General features: G+C 28.8%; 1 protein-coding gene across 9 annotated transcripts in view; it reads right to left on the bottom strand.

Moving 5' to 3' along the window:
* The window catches only part of LOC142319213 (eukaryotic translation initiation factor 4 gamma 3-like), a 230,884-nt gene that overhangs the window by 30,541 nt on the left and 179,536 nt on the right, over nt 1–20,807 (bottom strand). For 8 of the 9 annotated variants that reach the window (XM_075356233.1, XM_075356235.1, XM_075356237.1 and 5 more), the window contains 12 exons: nt 20,550–20,752; nt 15,682–15,838; nt 15,065–15,207; nt 8,916–9,008; nt 8,067–8,252; nt 7,392–7,529; nt 7,034–7,252; nt 5,772–5,848; nt 4,677–4,851; nt 3,029–3,296; nt 2,433–2,548; nt 200–375 (listed from right to left, as the gene is read on the bottom strand). In XM_075356233.1, coding sequence (XP_075212348.1) covers nt 200–375; nt 2,433–2,548; nt 3,029–3,296; nt 4,677–4,851; nt 5,772–5,848; nt 7,034–7,252; nt 7,392–7,529; nt 8,067–8,252; nt 8,916–9,008; nt 15,065–15,207; nt 15,682–15,838; nt 20,550–20,752 — 1,951 coding nt within the window. The remainder of the gene's footprint in view (nt 1–199; nt 376–2,432; nt 2,549–3,028; nt 3,297–4,676; nt 4,852–5,771; nt 5,849–7,033; nt 7,253–7,391; nt 7,530–8,066; nt 8,253–8,915; nt 9,009–15,064; nt 15,208–15,681; nt 15,839–20,549; nt 20,753–20,807) is intronic. The other variant, XM_075356234.1, reaches the window with a different exon arrangement.

Here is a 20,807-nt window from a genome sequence, read left to right as displayed (position 1 = left end):
TTTTTCTTTATTTAATTTTTCATTTTCAAATCATTAATTATTTTGTGAGGAGTTTCAATTTCACTTATGGCTCTCTTTCATATGGTCAAACATTTTGGTAGTAAGCCTTCTCTCTCACAATGATTTTAATTTTATATAGGCTTAGAAATTATAAAATCAATTTTCTTTAATTTCACAAAAAAAATTCAACAAATACTGCTACCTGACAAAGTTGGAGTGTTTAATCTTCTCAGTATCCCTTTCTTTAACTAAAGCAGAATACATATTATTTGTGGTAATTGATCGATTTTCAGACTTGTCAACACTTTTAGTATTAGCACCACGGCCCCATGTATTATATTGTAATGCAGAGCCCAATGACACAGTCATTTCTGCCTGAAAACACCAATAAAAAAAATTACTATTTAATTACAAATTAAACAATTACAAACTAGAGACAATAAAAATTATACAGAACAATTCAAAATTTCCTAACTGTTGCAATACAAACACTTCTGATAACCAAAAACAATAAAAAAATCAAATTATGATTTTCTCTTCTAAAGTACAACTTTGATTCTTCATACTTCATTGGACAATGCTAGAAGACTGGATGGGTAGATGATATATAATTATTTATGTCTCATTCAAGAGATAAATAATGAAGTATGGAAATTAGAAATATTTAGATAATTGTTGAACAATCATTATTAAACATGTTTCAGCAGATTTTAAAGTAAAAATTCACAGTTTTAGCACTGACCTAAATGCTATTTTGCTATTTATGAGTCTGTTCAGAAAATAACCAAACTTTGTTTTATTAATCTTTATTATTCATTTTTGCAGATTATTGGTCACTGTCCCCTGCAAAGAACTCCCCTCCTCCTAATCACACCCTTCAAAGTATTTTCTCAGCAGTGTTTCCACTTCGTGAAGCAGTCCTGGATAGCTTTATTTGATTGAAATAATCTTTAAGATCTGTGATGAATTTGTTTTAATTTCAGAAAAAAAGAAACAATCGCAAGGAGCCAGATCTGGCAAGTAGGGAAGACAGTTATCTGATTTTTGGTAGAAATCTCAAGAACTGACAAAGCTCAGCATAAGGGCACTTTTTCGTGGTGAAGGAACCAGAGAGTTGTTTTGCCACAACTCTGGTTTCTTCTTGTTAATTTTTTTCATGTAACAGTTGTAAAACACCTTCATATTACATACAGTTCAGTGTTTTACCTTGAGGCAAGAATTCAAAATGCACAATTCCATTAAAATTGAAAAAAAACCAGACAGCATCACTTCAACACTGGATTGAGACTGACGTGCTTTCTTGAGACGTGGAGATCCTTTGCCAATTAATTGTGATGACTCAACCTTTGTCTCAATATCATATAGCCATAAACTCAGCTTTTGTCTCCAGTTATTATCCTTTGCATGAATATTTCATCGTCATAGGCTTATTCAGGAAGTTGTTGAAAAATGTCTATTCAATGTTCTTTCTGCAGTTCGGTCATCAAAGGAACACACTTTGGTACAACTCTATATAAGTTTTCAGTCAAAATATCATGTGCATGATCCGGATATGGTAACTCTTCTGTAAGTTCTCTGACAGTAATCTGTGACCTGTACACACCAGATCATTTATTTTCTGAACATGAATGTGATCAGTTGAAGGCCTTGCTTGTCAAGGGTCATCTTCAATCGATGACCACTTTTAAATAAAATGAAAGCTAAACGAGATATTGACACTCCAAGAACATGTGGTTACAGAGGTTATGTGGAACACAATACTGCCAACCACACGTCACTAAATATCTTCAATGGCGCATAATTTAAAATGTTATTTTCTAAACAGACCTCATATATGCTGAATTTTATGGTAATTAAAAAAAAATAAACTCTATATTACCTCTTTTCAATCTTTAATTATATGATTTACTAGGGTATCAGGGCCACCAATAATAAAACAAATTCAATCTTAAGATTACAGAACCAAATATTCCATGAGATTATTTTAAATATTTCAATTGTAGAAGAAAATTACCTTTCAGGCAATATGTGTCAAAGTGAAATGGAAATGCAGGTGCAAAGATGTTTAGAACAGGAAGTTTTTAATATCTGTGCACTCGCATTTCTACTGAGTGTCAGTAGAAGGGTTTAGTTTTAGTTACAAGAATGTTTTGTGGTTTATCCCTATTCACATTGTATCTTAAAAAATATTTAAATAGTTCAAGTTTACTTTTAACATCGAACAAATTCTAAACTATAGACTCGTTAACTTTACTGTAAAACTCTAGAGTTGAGTTTTGTTTAATGAAATTGTCAATGACAATTTCGACAAGATATGCTCATAAATTTAAAAAAATAAAAGTCAACACAGTACCATACACTACTCATTCGATCTCTCTTTATGAATAAAAAGTTTAATGATATTACATAAACCAAGTAAAAATGTGATATACCTGTTGTTTAAAAGACTGCATCCTTAAGGGTTCTAGTGAGTAATGACTTGATCTATAGCCTTTAACTTGTGATACTTGCCAGCCATCTTTTTCTTCATTTTGATTCATACCTCCACCTATAATACAAATTATAAATGTTGCACATTCTCAAATGAAAACTGATGAAATTCATTCATCGATTAAAAACATACTTTTGTTTAAAATACTAAATATTTACTGCTAGTATTATCAAAAAACCACTAAGTGTAAAAATATTTAATTAGTATGTTGCATTTAACTACAGCACTTTGTGCCTAATTTAAAAGTATTTACACTCATCAATCAATAAAATAGTATAAATTATGTTTAAATTTAAAAGAAATTATTAATCAAATACTATGAAATTAATACAACTCTAATTATTCAATCAAATGTGTTAGAGGAAAACTATATAACTCAAGACATCAAAGGAAATTTAGAAATAATATTTATTACAACTTTAACAATTGTTAAAAATTAAAATAAATAAAATTTAAATATAGCAGAGCTAAGTCCTAATTAAAATACCACATCGTGTTAAATTAGTTAAAACAAAAAAAAATATTGAGGAAACTTACGACTTCTTCCTTTAGATTCTCCACCACGTGGTTCCTGTTTTCGTGGAGCTGATAATACAAGAGACCTCTCCATACTTTCTCGGTCTGCGTCACGTTGAATCTGATCTATTGTCTTGGGATTATTATCATCTCTTCTAGGAACCCATCTGTTGTGTTTTAAATCTATTACATCTTGAAGCATAAACCTAACTCTCGAAGAAATTTTAGAATTTTCTCTTTTTTGGGCTAAATCTTGCATTTTTTCGAAGTACACATCTAAAGAAGGTACCTGTAATAAAATAAAAAAAACTAAATTAGTAAACACAAATTCAAAAGTACTTGCACTTCTATGAATAAGAATGAAATAAATGAGAAATAAAATATGTTGAAACAACTTCAGATTTAATGATTTACATGGAGTGAAAAAGTTTTATTGAGCCTTAATTAAATATATTTTTCGCATCCACAAGAAGTATTAAAAACACAAGACAAACAAAGTCTAGTACCAAAACTTAAAAGATTTAAGTTTAAAACTGATTAAAGATTTAAGATAAAACTGATTTGGATTGCAGAGTAATAATAACTGTAAAAAAATCTATTCTGGGCCTGCTGTAATATTATTCTTTAATAACATTAAAACTATTATTTGATGTGTATCTAATTCTGTGTTTGATGATGTAGCCAAGAACAAAGTGCTTTCAAAAATGTTTTTTAACACACTATACAAATATTCGAATATCTTATTATTGATTTAACATCAGGATCATGTAAAAAAACTTAATTATCCAGCATTTGATCTTGAACTTCTATTAAACTCTGTACCAAAATTACTTAAACGACATTTTAATATCAATTTCTTTTCCAGTAAAAAACTATACAAAAAATTAAACATTTTTTTAAAAACTTTAGTTATCCAATAGATTCTGTTAGTATAATTTTTTCTGTGATTGCAGGATATAATGATTACTTTAGGCAAAAACTGTTGTTTTTTTGTACCCTTGATTTAGTCATTACACATCAGGTTTAAAAAACCAACCAACATAAAAGAACCCTTTTACTGACATTTAGACAAACATACAGAATAAAAGTTCATTAACTTTATGATTACTTACTTTGAAAAAAAAATGGCAAATAAAAACTCCCCACAAAAATATTATCTGATAATATAGAACTACTTGTTTCCAGTAGTTTTAGCTCTACTGAAAATTAGGGTTTTACACTCTTGCAAAATGCACTTGCAATAATAAATATTTTATTAAGGAAACTGCAAATTGCACTTGCAATAATAAATATTTTATTAAGGAAACAATGACCAAAACAAGAGAGAAATAACTAAAACAAATAAACATAAATTAAATAATTACCAAAAAAAAGAAAAGAAAATTTCCATGAATACATATATTGGACGTGGTGTTTTACTAGATTATGTAAAAGTCAACAACATTACTTATTATGTAAAAGTCACAACATTACTTATGGATATAAATACTACACAAGTATGTCCATTACAAACACAACATATTAGCTGAAAAACTGCGTTAATTTTTTTTCTTAAATATAAAATATTTCTGAAAGTAGAACATAATCACTAAAAAAATGTTTAAAAACTAATAACAATTTATAACATGATTGAAGTTAACAGACTACATACATGCAGCACAATACTTACTTGATGATCTTTATTAGCTGACAAAGTTGCAGTTTCTAATTCTTTACCTATAGTAGTTAACAATTTGCATAGGCACTCTAATGGTTCTTCTTCATGTTTATTTAAGAGATGCTGTATACACCTATGCATAATTCCAGCAGTTAACATTTCGTGTTTAAATAATTCACCTATAAACCTGAAAACAAAAAAAAACTTAATGAAGGATAATATAATTATTTATATCAGAAAAAGAACTAAATTAAGCATTAGACCAACTGCTGGAAAAGTACAACAGAACTTCTTCTTCTTCTTCTTTAATAGCCAAAATTGTATTTATATGGTAAAATAAAAAAATAGAGTGTAGAGTAGATGAAGAGGTTGATAACAGTGAAAGATTATTTAACTTTAAGGACTGTAGAATATATATAGATATTAAAGAATAATACTGATAGAATAAATATAATAAAAACCATGCATATTTGTTTATAGTCTTGATTTTCTCTGCGATTGTTTTCAATTCTCAATCATCTCAGTTTCATTTAATACATTCTCAAGTAAGTAGGTACTTAATGAGTGGAGGTAGGGAGAAAAGAGAATAAATGCCATAATTCATGGACAAGAAACATTTGTGTAGAAGATTAGTATATAACAAAACTGAGTTTTGTTAAATACCCTTTTTGTACACTTATTAACATAAATAAGAATGTACAGGGATAATTTAATTGTATAATATAGAGGAATTTTCACACACTTCCAATGAATTTTCTACATCAAGGCAATACAATATATAATTTTGCTCAACTTTCTATAATTTTGAACTCCATAACCACACAAGAAAAAATTTCATTTTAATTTTATCTTGTCTTCCTTGTTATGTTACGAGATAAGTTGTAAAATGGCTTATTAAAGTATGCAAAAACTGTCCAGCAAATGATTTATTACAAGTTGAGAAACATAATGAGATTTTAGATTTATATATATCATGTAAAACGTCTGTCAATATTGTACTGTAAAACAATCAAAGAAATCGTTTACAATAGTCAGAAAAGTAGGTTCTTGGTCTGAAGTAAAGTATTATCATAAAGAGTGATTTTATCAGGGAAAATTCCATCTTACCTAATATTTCCTACAGATTTTCTACGTATTTGTCTTTCTTCTTCTTCAAAATTTAACTGAAGTTCCTTTTTCTTTTCCTGAAAAAAAAATGATTTACTTAAAAATAATCATTGAAATATATACTTTTTATTATATTAACAAAAAAATTAAAATAATATCCGACCTTGAAATCAAGGACATCTTGTCATCACTGAACTTTCGAATATTTTTATAATTATACATTTTATAATGAATATTTTTATAATTACACATCTTGCTAATCTTTACAATTAAATAATCTTAATAGTTTGTATCAAACGATCGTAATAATTTGATATAATAAATGTGTACATATGAATTGAAATTATATTAAATACCAAAAGAAAGTAAAGCTAAACACAATAAATTTCAGTAAGAAAGTAATTTCAAACATCGATGATAAAAACGCATTCTGAGAACGTCCAACTATGGGTTGTTTCTGATGCACGGCTTACACAGAACTTGATTTAAGATAATTATAATTTCATTTAAATTAATGTAATTTTACGACTACAAAGAACAAATTTTGCTTGTACGGTTAGCAGATTGGTATAGCTGCAAGGCTTAACACACCAGGTACCAAGTCAACTAGGAGATAAAAGTTGCAAACCAAGTTACTTTTTTACACTTTAAATATTATTCATTTATTTATTTAATTCTACCCATCACCTGACATCACAAAATAGCAGTAGTTTGGAGCATTTTTCGGATGGTGGCCCAATTTTGCAACTTTTTTTTGTAAATATTGATATTTTTTAACTGTAAACAAAGGAACCCAAGAAAAATATGATCTTAATTAAACGGAATGACCTTAATTAAACCTCCTTGACCTTTTTAAAGTTATATAATATTTATTAGCATCAACGCGCCACATATACAAAGTTTGGTAAAAATTGGTCCAATAGTTCTGGATATAAGACAATTAAGAAGCCAACTCTGAACATACACACAGGAACATTAACACCAAGAAAATTTTCCATCTGGTTTTTAGGGTTCCTTAGGTGTCAAAATGTCTCCTATCAGCATACATAGAAGGCATATCTTTGACCAGACGTGTATGGATCTTCCCTTTATTATTAGAAAATTTATAAATGCAATTTATGGTTAAACCCAAACCTAATCAGACTAATCATGTTATTAGACTGCATTTATTTTGAGAACATCTTTTCTGAAAGTTCATACAGAACCAATTTACATAACTACAAAAATATTAAAATTAAAAAAAATAATAATTTTATACTTACTGGATCTGTGCATGCTTTAATTTCTTGTAGTCGTTTTTCACTATCTAGCTCTGCAGCTTTATTACTTTCAAACTCACTTTGGCACCTGGTCAATAATAGTTTACGAAACACTAAGTTACCCTTTCCATTTGTAGCCTTTTCATCGACTTTAACTTCTACATTAGCTACAAGTTTACACATACTTGCATATGCCTTAGCAAACCCTGGTTCATCTATAGCCTGTGGGAAAAGTTTTAATATAATAACTTTAAAATTCATGTAAAAATATAAATAAACAGAAATATTAACTTACAGTTTTCATTATTAATCAGAAGCATGTTTAGATAAAACCATATCTAAATAAAAATCAATTATTTACCTTATCAAACACTAAATTGATTACACCTTCTAATCGTTCAGGAGTATCAATAGGTAATGCTTTTACTTGGTTGACTAGCGTTTCAAACTTCTCAGGAGTAAGCTTGTTCAATATAGATCGCACCTTCTTATAAAGTTCCTGTAAGAAAAAAAGCAAAAGAAAAACAAATTACAAATTTGAACTTCACACAAAGGAGGAAATATTTTAATTATTTTATAAAAACACACAATAGATAGAAACCTTTATCATAAACTGGTCCATAGTTTTCTATGCTACAAATTTTAAATAAACAACCATAAGATACTGTGTTATGATTCTGTGAAGAAGGCAGTAGTACAACAGGAAATCTCTCCTTGTACCGTAGTAACAGGCACAGGATGCTTGTTACAGCACGTCTTAATTTACCTTATCAATCGCTTAATTAATTACACCTTCTAATAATTCAGAAATATCAATAGGCAATACTTTTATTTGATTAACAACATACAAAGGTAGGTTGCCCCTACAACCACATTGTAGGGGGAACACATTAGGTTGTAATAATGCGCAAATAATTTTTTGTAAACTATGTACATAAATAAGCAATTGTAAAAACTGATCTATAAACTAAAATAAAAATAGATTTAATCTCTCTCACCAGTTAAAAATATTTATTAGATTTGAAAAAATGAATACCTGTGTTTTTTTATCTTCTTCAGTAACATCTTTAGCATTATTAAACCTGGCAGGTCTCCATGCATTTTCAGTCTCTCTTAATTTAACTTCATCTTTTAATGACAACGATATATGCATAATGCCAGGAGCTTTACCACTTCCTTTACTACCTTTACTTCCTTGCTGACTTTTCCGATTGGTAATTTGCTTTAAAAAAGAAAGAAGAAAGACATTTAATTACTACTTAATAAGATAAGCTTATTAAATCTACTAAGGATATTTTTAATTAAAAAAAAAATAATATTTATTGTTTAAGAAGTAATAAAATTACTAAATTTAACATCAATTAATTCAGTAATATGAAATTATATAAATAAAGCCTAATAAATAATATAATGTTATGTAACACTATCATGATGTCCATCTGGATCCGTACACAAACAATAATGTTTAAAAACAGCAATCTAATCTCAGGGGGAAAGTGGCAATTACTTTACTAGTACCACTGGAACATGACTGTACATAGCAGTTTGTAAACTCTCAGAATATTCACTTCACTTTGTCAACTGTTAAGTATAATGAACAATGATTTATCAAATTCTAACTGCATAAAATAAGCACTTCAATTCAATCCTCAAAAACAGGAAATAATATGTAAAAAACTAAAATCTGTTTAAAGAAAATACAGAATTCAGATTCCAAGAGTGATTTATTCACTTTTCAAACTAAAATAAACCTAAATTCTGCAAATACCAGTTTGCTTAGCTACAGTAATCATTACGAATCAATTTCAATTGATTAAATGAAAAGTTTTGTTACATAAACATATTTCGGAATCAATGGAAAAAAAAGAATTTGTAAGATGCTTACCCCTCGTAAACTTTGACCAGATCTGAGGAAAGTTGGCACAAAATCATGGCTTCCTCTGTTTGAACCTGGGTAATTTAATGGTGTATTCATTCTCTGCAATTAAAAATAAAAAAGTAGTTACAATTATTTACTTCATTGACTCAGTTAAATGATGAATTTTGAGAATATTAAATATTTAAATACACTTTCTACTTACTATTAAAAAAAAAAAAATCACACAAATTCTAAAACATACTTTGATAAGCTTGCAAAGCATATATAGAGTATATAATGTAAATTTTATTGATACTAGCAATGCATGATAATTATAATTTTGTCCACATTACATCTTGTCAAACCGATACAAATTTTGTAATTTTATTTCATAAAAACTGACTTTTTATGTGGTTCATCAATCCTTATTTTGCAACAAGTTATTGAATGAACTCAATGACGATCTAGAACTGCTCAAATAGGTCATACAACTGGTTATGAAAAACATGGGTATATGGGTAAATGTCAAAACTAAGATCCACTTGTCACAAGTAAGTTTACTGAAAAGCAAAGACAAAAAACCTCATCAAATTCAATAGAATGTGAAGGTTCTGATTACTGGATTTTTTAATTTCAACAAGCTTAGTGTATCGTGAGTTTTTGCCCCCAGGTCATACAATCAATAATAGGTAGATATTATTGAAGTTCTACACAGCTTGCATGAAGCATTCTGAAAAAAGCACCTGGATTTGTTGCAAGACAATTCATGACAATTGTACCACAATAATGCACCTGCTCACACTTCACTGTTTTTTCACGAATTTTTGGCCAAAAACTACAGTTATAATGCCTCAGTTTTCGTATTTGCTGGATATGGACCATTGTGACTTCTTCCAATTCCCCAAGCTAAAACAAACCATGAAAGGATATTTTGCCAACATCAAAAAAATAAAAATAGAATCGCTAAAGGAGCTTAATGCCACACAGATGTTTGCATTCCAGAAGTGCTTTGAAGAATGGAGAAAGAGCTACATCTGCAGGCAAGTACTTAGGTGACAAAATCAATATTGATAAATAAATAAAACATTTTTTTGAGAAAAACTGAAATTCCATGTATTTTTTTAACAAACCTTGTATTTGAAATTTGCAGCCCTGCTTAATAGAATCCACTGAATAACTGATTTCATTTGGGTAAAACTAACCTTTAATTTGGATAAGATTTAGCTGGATTTAATTAGTCAATTATTAAAGAAACCTGGCTGAATGTTATTGAATAATCATTGAATAGGATTTTGCTAGAACATTGTCCACTCTGTGAGATTTCAATAAGATTTGATTGAATTCAATGGATTTTAAAACCAGATTTGTGCTAGTAATTTATTTGTTGATTGCTTTTCTCGAATTGATAGTATTATATTTTTCAAATTTTATTGAGTTCAGTCTTTTCCATTCTAAAATAGAATATTCTCCTCCAACATCAAAATATTTATGGAATCTTACTAAAACTTCAAGAAATATTTTATAGCAGACCACAGTATGAGTTTTTAAATGGGAATATAAATATATACAAATCAATTTGAATTTATTAACTCATTTTATATATAAACTCTTTTCAACTCTTAACAAAATCTAATAGAAAACGACACCATAAATTACGACACAAAATCTACTGGCTAATTTTCATCTGCATATATAGTAGCGATTATTAAAATGATCTAAGCCCTCCTTCTATGGACCGGTGCTGTCTATGAGATGTTACCACTAGTCCCTTGACAGACTGACCCACAAAAAAAATTAAACTTTAAAAATGAACATTAAAAAAAGTTCATATAATAGTAATATTAAATTAAAAAATTATAATTATTTAATGTTCTATACATACACATCGGCAAATACCGGAACAAGTTTAATTTATTGAATACAGTGTATTCTTTGCACAATCAGCAACAATAAACTATCCCGCGACACATTAAGTGTAGGAACAGAATTTATCAAAACAATGCTGTACTAAAGAGTGTGGCCTTTTTTATGATTTAGCTATGCATATGTTCAATTTGAAATTGAAAGCACTATAACTACAATTATATTCTTTACGCAGTTGACTACTAGTGTTATAGTGAAGCGGTTTACTTTTAATTATTGCAAAAACACAATTCTTATTCCTCTTAAAACGAGTTAAAAAAACCGTAAAGAGTTTTACATAATCTTTTTCTCACTGAAAGTTCTAGTCTGGATAATGGAAATATAGAAAAATCAACTGAAACAGAAAATAAATGTCCATCAAACAAGAAAAATAAATCTGCTATCACAAGCAGATTTATTTTTCACAAGATGCTACAATAGTGAGTTCTCGAAATACGGTTTTATACTTTGGCCGGATTCTACAGAAGTTGATGGAACATCCAATGCGCATAGTATGTAAAAAAGTTAAGAATAATGATACCATGAAATTGTACAAAATGTTGTGACATTAAAAATCAAGACATCCTGAACTAGAACAGAAACCCATTTTAATATTTTCAATGACCAAAATAAAAGTTTAATCACCAAAAGCAAAAATTTAAGGAAACTTTTATTCAAAAATCGCAATTGAAATGTTAATATTTAGTTGCACTACATATAGCAAAATCAAAAAATCATTCACAACCATAGAAAATTAAACTGGTGTTAACTGTTTCCAATGAAATGTTTGGACACCCCTCCCCACAGCTTCAGATCAATCAGATCCAATTCCTCTTTCAAATGATATGATTATTACCCCATCAAATTGAAACTATCTGAAAATATTGAATACCAGTTAATAAAAAATATTAAAGAATCACCCATGTTTGCCATCCAGATTGACAAATCAAGTGATGATCTTAAAAAAAAAAAAAAACTATTTTGCTGCGCTACATACTGTACATTGACTATTCTGAAGAAATTAAAAGAGAATTATTATTTTGCAAAGATTCCCAAACAACAAATTCCAAAATTTCTGATTCATTGAGTTTGTATACCATTCCTTAAACCAGAAAAATGGTATTGGTCTGTGTACAAACAAAGTAGCAAATATGACTGGGAAACATTGAAGAGTAACAAAAAGGATTCAAGAAATCGCTTCTCCTGACACATAGTACTAACATATTGTATAATACCTCTTCTTCCAGTGGTCACAGCCATAAATTTTAACAGAGCTCAAAAGACCCAAGGCTGGAAAAATGTGAACTTAAGTTATTCTTCCTAATATATAAGGTATTTATGAAAGCAAAATAACAAAGAAAATTAAGATAATAGCATCCAACGTGCTTTTGAAATACAATTAACTGCCGTTCAGAAATAGTAGATAAATATAAAGAGTTTTTAACTATGTATATTATTTTAAATTATAGCTAGTCTTGCCTTAAGGAAAAAAATAACTTGAACTGAAAACAGTAAAAATTCAAATAAAATCATTTAATAATTAGTTATTTTGAAAACACTTAACTGAAAACAGCATTTTGAAACTATGATATTTTTCCTGTACATCCTGCACAGCTCCCTAATACTAGACTTGTACCTGCGTTTAAAAATTTTAACTTCTCATATATCATGCTATTTTTGACTTTAATGATTGGTAAAGCCACACCTAAACTTATAAAGATTCTTTTTCCCCGTTTTTAAAAGCAGACAAAATTTTGATTAGGGGAGTCACCAGAATACTACGCACAATAGTGGAGGAAGATATGAAAGTGAAGATGTTTCAGAACACCCCATCCATAAATAATGCATTTATTTCCTGTCCTTATAGTTTTGCTAAGCCATACGTACAATCCTAGACATTAGCAAAAAAATCCTTAAAATGAGTAGTTTTTAACATAAATTTGACCTCTCTATCTTTTATAGAAATTAATTTATTGCAAATTAAAAGTCATAAAAAGGGTGAAGACTAAAAGAATTTAATTTGAAAAATTATTCTAGAACTGGTACTCCCAGACTTGAATTGTGGTATTTTGCAGGATCTGACCTAGGTCAATCAGGATTGACCTAGGCCAATATTCTTTTATTTAAGCACAAATGAAATCTTGGTCACGGCCCACATCTTTTTCACTAAAAGATGCTGTTTTTCTAACTTTGTTTGAGTTCATAATTGGCGGCAAATTAATGTCAGACTGCCAAACCAATCAGGATCTGGGGAGTTGGTAGCAATGGCCAAACAGCTGATTCCCACCACTTTTCATTGTCTACTGCTAATGTTAATCTTAAAAATTACTCGTTTTAAGGGTTATTTGACATGTCTAGCATTGTATGGTTTAGCAAAATAATGACAGGAAGCAATAATGAATGTGTATAATTTAGGTGTATTCTGAAACTTTTGACACACACTGTAAATACAAATTTTTCTGTTTCTTTTTCACTTTTCTCTCTTAGCACATTTTAAGTTAATTTCTTTGTTTAAAAACTGGTTGTAAGTCGGTGAATACCGATGTGAAGCAGTAGATTGAGGATGTGGAAGAGTGACAACCTTTCTGCAACCTGACAGGTTGCAGAAAAACTTGGTAGTGTTGAAAACCTGCGTGAAACAGACTGTAAAAAAAGACAAATGGTACTCTGTCCTTGATGCTACATGTACAGGCAGTTTTAGACTAACCTCAACAAGAAAAGACTGTAAAATTGTAAACATAAGTAAATGAGATTGTACAGCTAGTTTACCTGATCTTTTTAGTGAAAGTTAAGGACAGTTTGGATGTTAACATCAGTACTGCAAACCTAGGTCATCATCTGAGAGATTCTGGGTTGATGTCTTACAAAGCGTTATATAAACCTCTAGCTTAATGAATAAGCTAAGAAGAGGCAAATGAGGTGGTGGTGTTAGCAGAGGCATAATTGGATGAATGAAGCCTGGCCAAAGATGTGATTTTTCAGATGAAAGCAGATTCCAAACTACATCCAAGACTGCTGCATTGTGGTGAGATGTCATGATGACGAATGCAATTGGCTGATCGATTCAATGTCAGATCATGTGAAAGTGGTTTTAAGAGCTAACGGAGAGCACACATTAATTAATGTATGATAATTGTTTTTAATCCTTCATATGGTTGTATGTATGTTGTCTTCAAGCTACAGTATTTAAACGAACAAGGGGTCTGGCTGCATACAGGTTCCAAATCAAATAAGATGAATAAATATCTAAGCCCTACAGTAATCATACAGAATCTATGTGAATAACCAATTTACATGGTTAATATTAGTTCTTTACTTTATCCTGAAATTGAAATACTTTAGCATGAAATTGTAAAATTCATAATTTAAGATTCATTTAATAGATGTGAGTAAACTTGATATAGAAAATTTAGATACAACTTTCTACTAAGACATTGATTGAAAGAAGTAGAGAACTTTCTTTCTATATAGATAAGGTTATATCTTTTTTTATAATTATTAAAATTGAATATGCTTTGCCCTAATTTAACAAATTTTTTATGAGTTTTAAAAAATAACATTATTGTCTACTTGCACTATACAAAATAAATTTTTTTTTTTAGACCTATAATAATGGCAAAAACAAGCAATCATATGCAATAAAATAACTCATGGTATAACTTAAAGACAGATTACTATAAACATTACTATTAAAGAAACATTACTAATTCTAGTAATTTTGGTTATTCAGAAAAAAAACAATGGTAAAAGATTTAAAAAAATCTTGGTGGAAAAAGGGGTTTATCTAACATTGAAATTTATCTAAAATTGTTACAATAAATAAAACTTAACACAGAAGTATCCTTCTAATCTCAGCCTCAGCAACGAGGAATTCCATAGGAATTTCATCAAAAATTACAGAAAAATAATAACTCATCATAGGCTGAATTAATGAAAATTACCAAAAAAATCTCTAGTAATTAATACTTCATTTATTTTACTTTTAATAAACCTAATTAAAATAAACTTTGGACTGTGAAATATAATTATGCTTCACATTTTGAAATCAGTAATTCTTAAAATTATAATCCTAACATGCATGTACGAACATAATTAGATAATTAATTACATTGAAAAAAAACTTTAATGATTAGATTTAATTCAATTCACTGTCAAAAACATTGAGAAAAAAATCCACACAGAAAATCAAAAAAAGGTTGACCCTGAAACATTACAACTAGATGTAATGTTTTGTTTTAAAAACAAAACATTTTTAAAAACACAAATATGCTTACCCTATTTGTATGGTCATGCAATACAACTTCAAGATTTGGCAAATTGTCTGGCTTCTTCATTGATTGTGGTTCATTTTGCAAATCTAAAAGGAACTCTCTTCCATATTTCTTTTTACCTTCTGGATTTAATGGACTCCACTGGTCTGCAAGCAACAGATTAAATATAGAGTAATATTACTTAAAGCTATAGCAAAAAAAAATCACTCTACATTTATCCAACAATACAAAAAAACATACATTTAACTCAATCACATAAAGTAGTATCCAGAAAAAGATACTAAAAAACAAAGATCAGATGAAAATGAAAAAAGTGTAGCCACTATAACCTCTTGCAGGCATGAAAAAACAAACCAGTTAAACTACATACCCTCGACAACAAGGAATCCCTGTTAAATTCATCATTAATTACAGATGAAATAATTAACATCACTAGCTAATTCTTATTTTTACTTTACCATTCCACATTCATACCTGATCACAAAGCTTATTAGATATCAATCTCTATTGAAGATATGCAATGTCATTTAAGAAAAGCAATTATCAAGTACATGGCAAGTAACGAGATGATTTTATCAAGATATTACTCAACTATAAAATTTTTTTAAATTATATCATACCTTCTTTATATTTATGTTTCAGTGTAATTTGAGCTTGGGGAGGTGGTTGTGATTTTTCAATAATTGGTACAGGACCATTCTCCTCTTCAGTCTTAGTAAGTGCAGATACTTTAGTATTCTCTTCATTCTTAGCAGCAACTATATTCTCCAACTCACCCTAAAAATAAATACATAAACAGAATTTTTTTTATGAGCATTTAAAACTGATTTTACTTTTTCCAATTAAAATCAACTGAAATTAAGAAAACCTAATTATGTACTTTTTTGTAAGACTTTCAGCTGTCGAATTCAACAGGGAAAATGTTACCTACTTTAAATTTGAAAGAAATTTGCAGTATTTCACAGTTTGTACACTTCCACATTTTTTTTTTTTAATTTTTCCCAGAATGAAACATATTTTCTCATTCATATTAAAAGTCTGTATACTGTACAGTAAATATAAATGAATACACTAATCACTGATCTGATGTATGATAACAGTCTTTAATTAGTTTTTATAACATAAATTACTTTACAAAAATAGGCTAGCAAACCACTGTCCGTTACGAGAGTCAAAATGTAATTACCAAAGGTTAAAGGTTAAACTACATAAAAAAAAATTTCCTGAATTAAAATTAGCATGATCAGATGTCTCAAAGAAATAATCACTGGCTATCATAACCCAATGCTCTCTGTTGACAATCATCATTTCCACTGAATTCACCAATTTACAAGGATTTAAATTAAGCTCCATAAAAATTTCCAAGTTAAGTGTTAAATCAGAAAGATCAGATATCGCAAATAAATAATCACTGGATATCATAACCCAATGCTCTCAAGTTACATTCATCATTTCCTTCTACACCAAACTTGTAGAATTTAAATTATATAATAAACAATCTGCAAACAGTTATTAATGATTTATTCAAACTTAACAGCAGATCTAACTTAAGATAAGATTTGTAGTTACAAAAATCTTTGCTTGTTTCTTGAGAGAAAAAAAACTGCAAACTTCAAGGATTAAGCAAGACCTAACAAGATTTCTTAAGTTTAGTTAAGAAACAGAAATAATTATTGGATATCATAACCCAGTGCTCTTGGTTGACAATTATATCATTTACATTGAATTCAAAAATTCAAAGGATTTAAATTATTTACACTGGGCCTAGTGAATAAAATAAAAGTAATCACTTGTAAGTATTGTGTTTTCTTTTAAGAATATAGGGTTTTAAGTCAATAAACATTTACTTTTAAGTTAAGTTTTCACTTGGAAAAGCATGTAAATAAAGTATTCAATTAAGGAAATATCCTTACTAAACTCATTATCCCTTCTTTTAAATTTTACACTTACAATAAACTGGCTGCCTGAATGGCATGTTTGTTAAGCTTGGTGGATGGGAATCCTTATCGAGGTAACCTTCAGCACTTTGACAAGTTCTTTGACTGAACTTCAGCTATTTGGTTGGTTCGGCAAAACTAACACTTGCTGACTCACCTGCTCCTTGTTCATATTGTACTATTTTATAATTTTTTATTTAACATTTATTTTTATTTTTTATTTTTTTTACTGTACTTACAAAGAAAGGAAAAAGTGAAAGGATATTACAAATTCAATAATCTTAAACCCGGAATCCAAGGTACCAAACGTTTCATTCATTCACATACTCATCTAGTACTTCCAAATTGTCATTTAAATATCTGGCAACATTATGCAAAACTGCGCAGCATATATTATTCTTGGGATTTTTCTGTAGATACCCATATAATCATCAATATCAGGAACCTCAGTTTTAATTGATCAAATGTTCTTTCTATAATGACCCTCTCTTGGAATGTAAAAAATTGAATCATCCCTGTTGTCAATTATTCAGCAGTGGAAAGGATGTAAAAGGAGCCATACAGATAAACCATAACTGCTGTTACCTAACGAACAGAACCTGATGTTTAACACTGACATTTTTCTTTCTATTGCACTTCTTCAAATTTGCCATCATGTACACACACTCCCTGGCCACTGTGCATCTATGCTTGTGAACTTTTCATTCCCATCACATGGCGCTTGTATGTTACTACTAGCATAACCCCTTTTGATTTATGTACCAGTCAGCAAAGATACCATGTGGCATATTATTTTTACACATGTACAGTTGCAAGAGCACTGATGACTAGATATTCACAAACGAGCTTCGCAGTTAACTTATGCTTCATTCAGTTTGTTCAATGCCAACAGGAATTTTATCCACTCATCTGCCTTCCACAGTATGTGGTCACAGTATGTGACCAAATCTTCTGCCTTTCCACTTTGATAACTAGGGTCATTAACGTAACTCTTTGTTACGTTCCTGACATCTTGTCTCTTTAGCTTTAGTGCATTACCACCTCAAGTTTCATCAGTACCCGGCAAAAAATTATCACAAAACCAACACTTTCAAGATTCTTTACATTTGGACAGATTTATATTTCTTCATTCTTTGTAACACCTTATTTCATTGGTATGGATAAAACCAACCATAAATCTTCAACGGAAAAATAAGTAAAAAGTTTGAGCAAGCGAAAACCCTAATCTTAAAAATTATTGAATTTACTCAAAATTCTAAGTGTTGCCTTAACTTTATTCACAACATAAAAGTGAAGACTGGAAAATTTTTTAAATGTTATTAGTAAAAAAAAAAAAGTTAATTATTGCCTTATAAGGCCCACTATTTAATGCTTAAATTGTTTTATGAACAATATCGAGAACCGTTAGTTATTGTTTTAGTCTGTTTTAACAATAGTTTATGAAAAAAAACTGCTGTTTTCCTGTTACCGTAAATAATGTTAAATTAAAAAAGCCCCATAAAAATTTGTAAGTTAAGTGTTAAATCAGAAAGATCAGATATCACAAATAAAAAAAAGCCCCATAAAAATTTGTAAGTTAAGTGTTAAATCAGAAAGATCAGATATCACAAATAATCACTGGATATCATAACCCAATGCTCTCAAGTTAACATTCATCATTTCCACTGAATACACCAAACTTGTAAAATTTAAATTATACAATAAACAATCTGAAAACAGTTATTAACAGCAGATCTAACTTAAGATTTGTAGTTACCAAAATATTTGCTTCTTTCTTGAAAAAAAATAATAAATTGCAAAGTTCAAGGATTAAAAAAAAAACCATAAAAAAATTTCCTAAGTGTAGTTAGTTAAAATTAGTAAGATCAATGTCACAAAGAAATAATCATAAACTCAATATGCTCTCTAGTTAACAATAATTATGCCAAATTTTGAAGGTAAGACTACTTATTCACAAGGCCCACTATTTAATGCTTAAATTGTTTTATGAACAATATCGAGAACTGTTAGTTATTGTTTTAGTCTGTTTTAACAATAGTTTATGAAAAAAAAATGCTGTTTTCCTGTTACCGTAAATAATGTTAAATTAAAAAAGCCCCATAAAAATTTGTAAGTTAAGTGTTAAATCAGAAAGATCAGATATCACAAATAATCACTGGATATCATAACCCAATGCTCTCAAGTTAACATTCATCATTTCCACTGAATACACCAAACTTGTAAAATTTAAATTATATAATAAACAATCTGAAAACAGTTATTAACAGCAGATCTAACTTAAGATTTGTAGTTACCAAAATATTTGCTTCTTTCTTGAAAAAAAATAATAAATTGCAAAGTTCAAGGATTAAAAAAAAACCTTAAAAAAATTTCCTAAGTGTAGTTAGTTAAAATTAATAAGATCAATGTCACAAAGAAATAATCATAAACTCAATATGCTCTCTAGTTAACAATAATCTCGTCTTCCAAATTCACAGGATTTAAATTATTTACATTAACATTTTTATAATCCAAAATTATGAATTAATTATAATCCAATTAAGTTATTTATATTTTATTCAGTAATAATAACAAATTTTATAAATAGACTTTCAGTAACCAAACTTTAATAATTATCAGGTCAAGTTTAAAATAAAAACCTTACAAATATTTTGCAAAATTTAGTGATTTTTTTTGAGAAATCAATGGATATCATAACAGAATTAGCTTAAATTTGATGTTAATCAGTTGCATTTGATTCAAATACATCAAGGGTTCAATCTCGCTGGACATATGAAAAGTTCATTTACTTAATTAAATTTTAATTGTGGCAGCTTTTAAACAATCAAAATCTTGATTAACTTACCAGCACACATCTCAAAGAAGAAAAAGAAATTATCACTGGATATTATAACCTACAGTTTTCTTGTTGACAAATCTAATATCTACAGATTTAAAATCTTTTTTTCTGCGTAATTATATGGCATCAACTCAATCTGAGAGTTAATAAACTTTTTTACTGATAAAAATAAATTATGTATATAATAATACTGTGGAGAATATTTTCCACAATAAAAAACAAAAAAACAATATATTTATATTCTCCACTGCAACAATAGATATTCTAATTGGCTTTGAGATAGGTTAGAATAAAAACTTATATTTTGAGAATACTCTTTTTCTCATAAAAACTAGCTCGAATAACATTCACAACTTTACGAGCTTGGACAAAATTTTACGTCCAAGCATCATTCTACATCTGAATATACTGCAAACGCAGTATATATTCAGATGTCTTGAAAGTAATAAATCACTGGAAATTATGACCTAATTCTTTTAAATATTATTCATCACTTCCACTGAAGAAATCAAATGGGTAAATGATTTATACTATTTATAAATATCATATCTGTGCTTAAATATAACTTCCAGTTGTGTACAATAAACACATTTTTTTCAGTTGAGACAAAATTATTTAAGTTTACACATGTCTACACAATATCTATTATTTTAAGAATGATGAACGCTGAAGTTAATAACATTACAAACAAAATTAATTAATCAAAATTTACCTTATTAATTTTCTCAGCCATGGTACTTTTATTTGATAAAGCGGGATGACTGTTTACAGCGGCAGGGGCAGGTGGTGCAGATTTTTCCTTTTCTTCTTGATTATTATCTGTAAAAGCATCCATGTCTGTGCCTTCTTTTTCTACTCCTTTTCTATTATCCTTCATCTTCTTTTTCTTATGACTCTGCCGCTGACTCGCTTTGGCTATAATTAAGATAAAATAACTTCACATTTTCAAGGTTAATAATAACAATTAAAG

Source organism: Lycorma delicatula, chromosome 2 (assembly GCF_047948215.1).
Source record: "Lycorma delicatula isolate Av1 chromosome 2, ASM4794821v1, whole genome shotgun sequence".
NCBI lineage: Eukaryota > Metazoa > Arthropoda > Insecta > Hemiptera > Fulgoridae > Lycorma > Lycorma delicatula.
The sequence above is the reverse complement of the archived record's forward strand: the minus strand, read 5'-3'. Positions and strand labels throughout refer to the sequence as shown.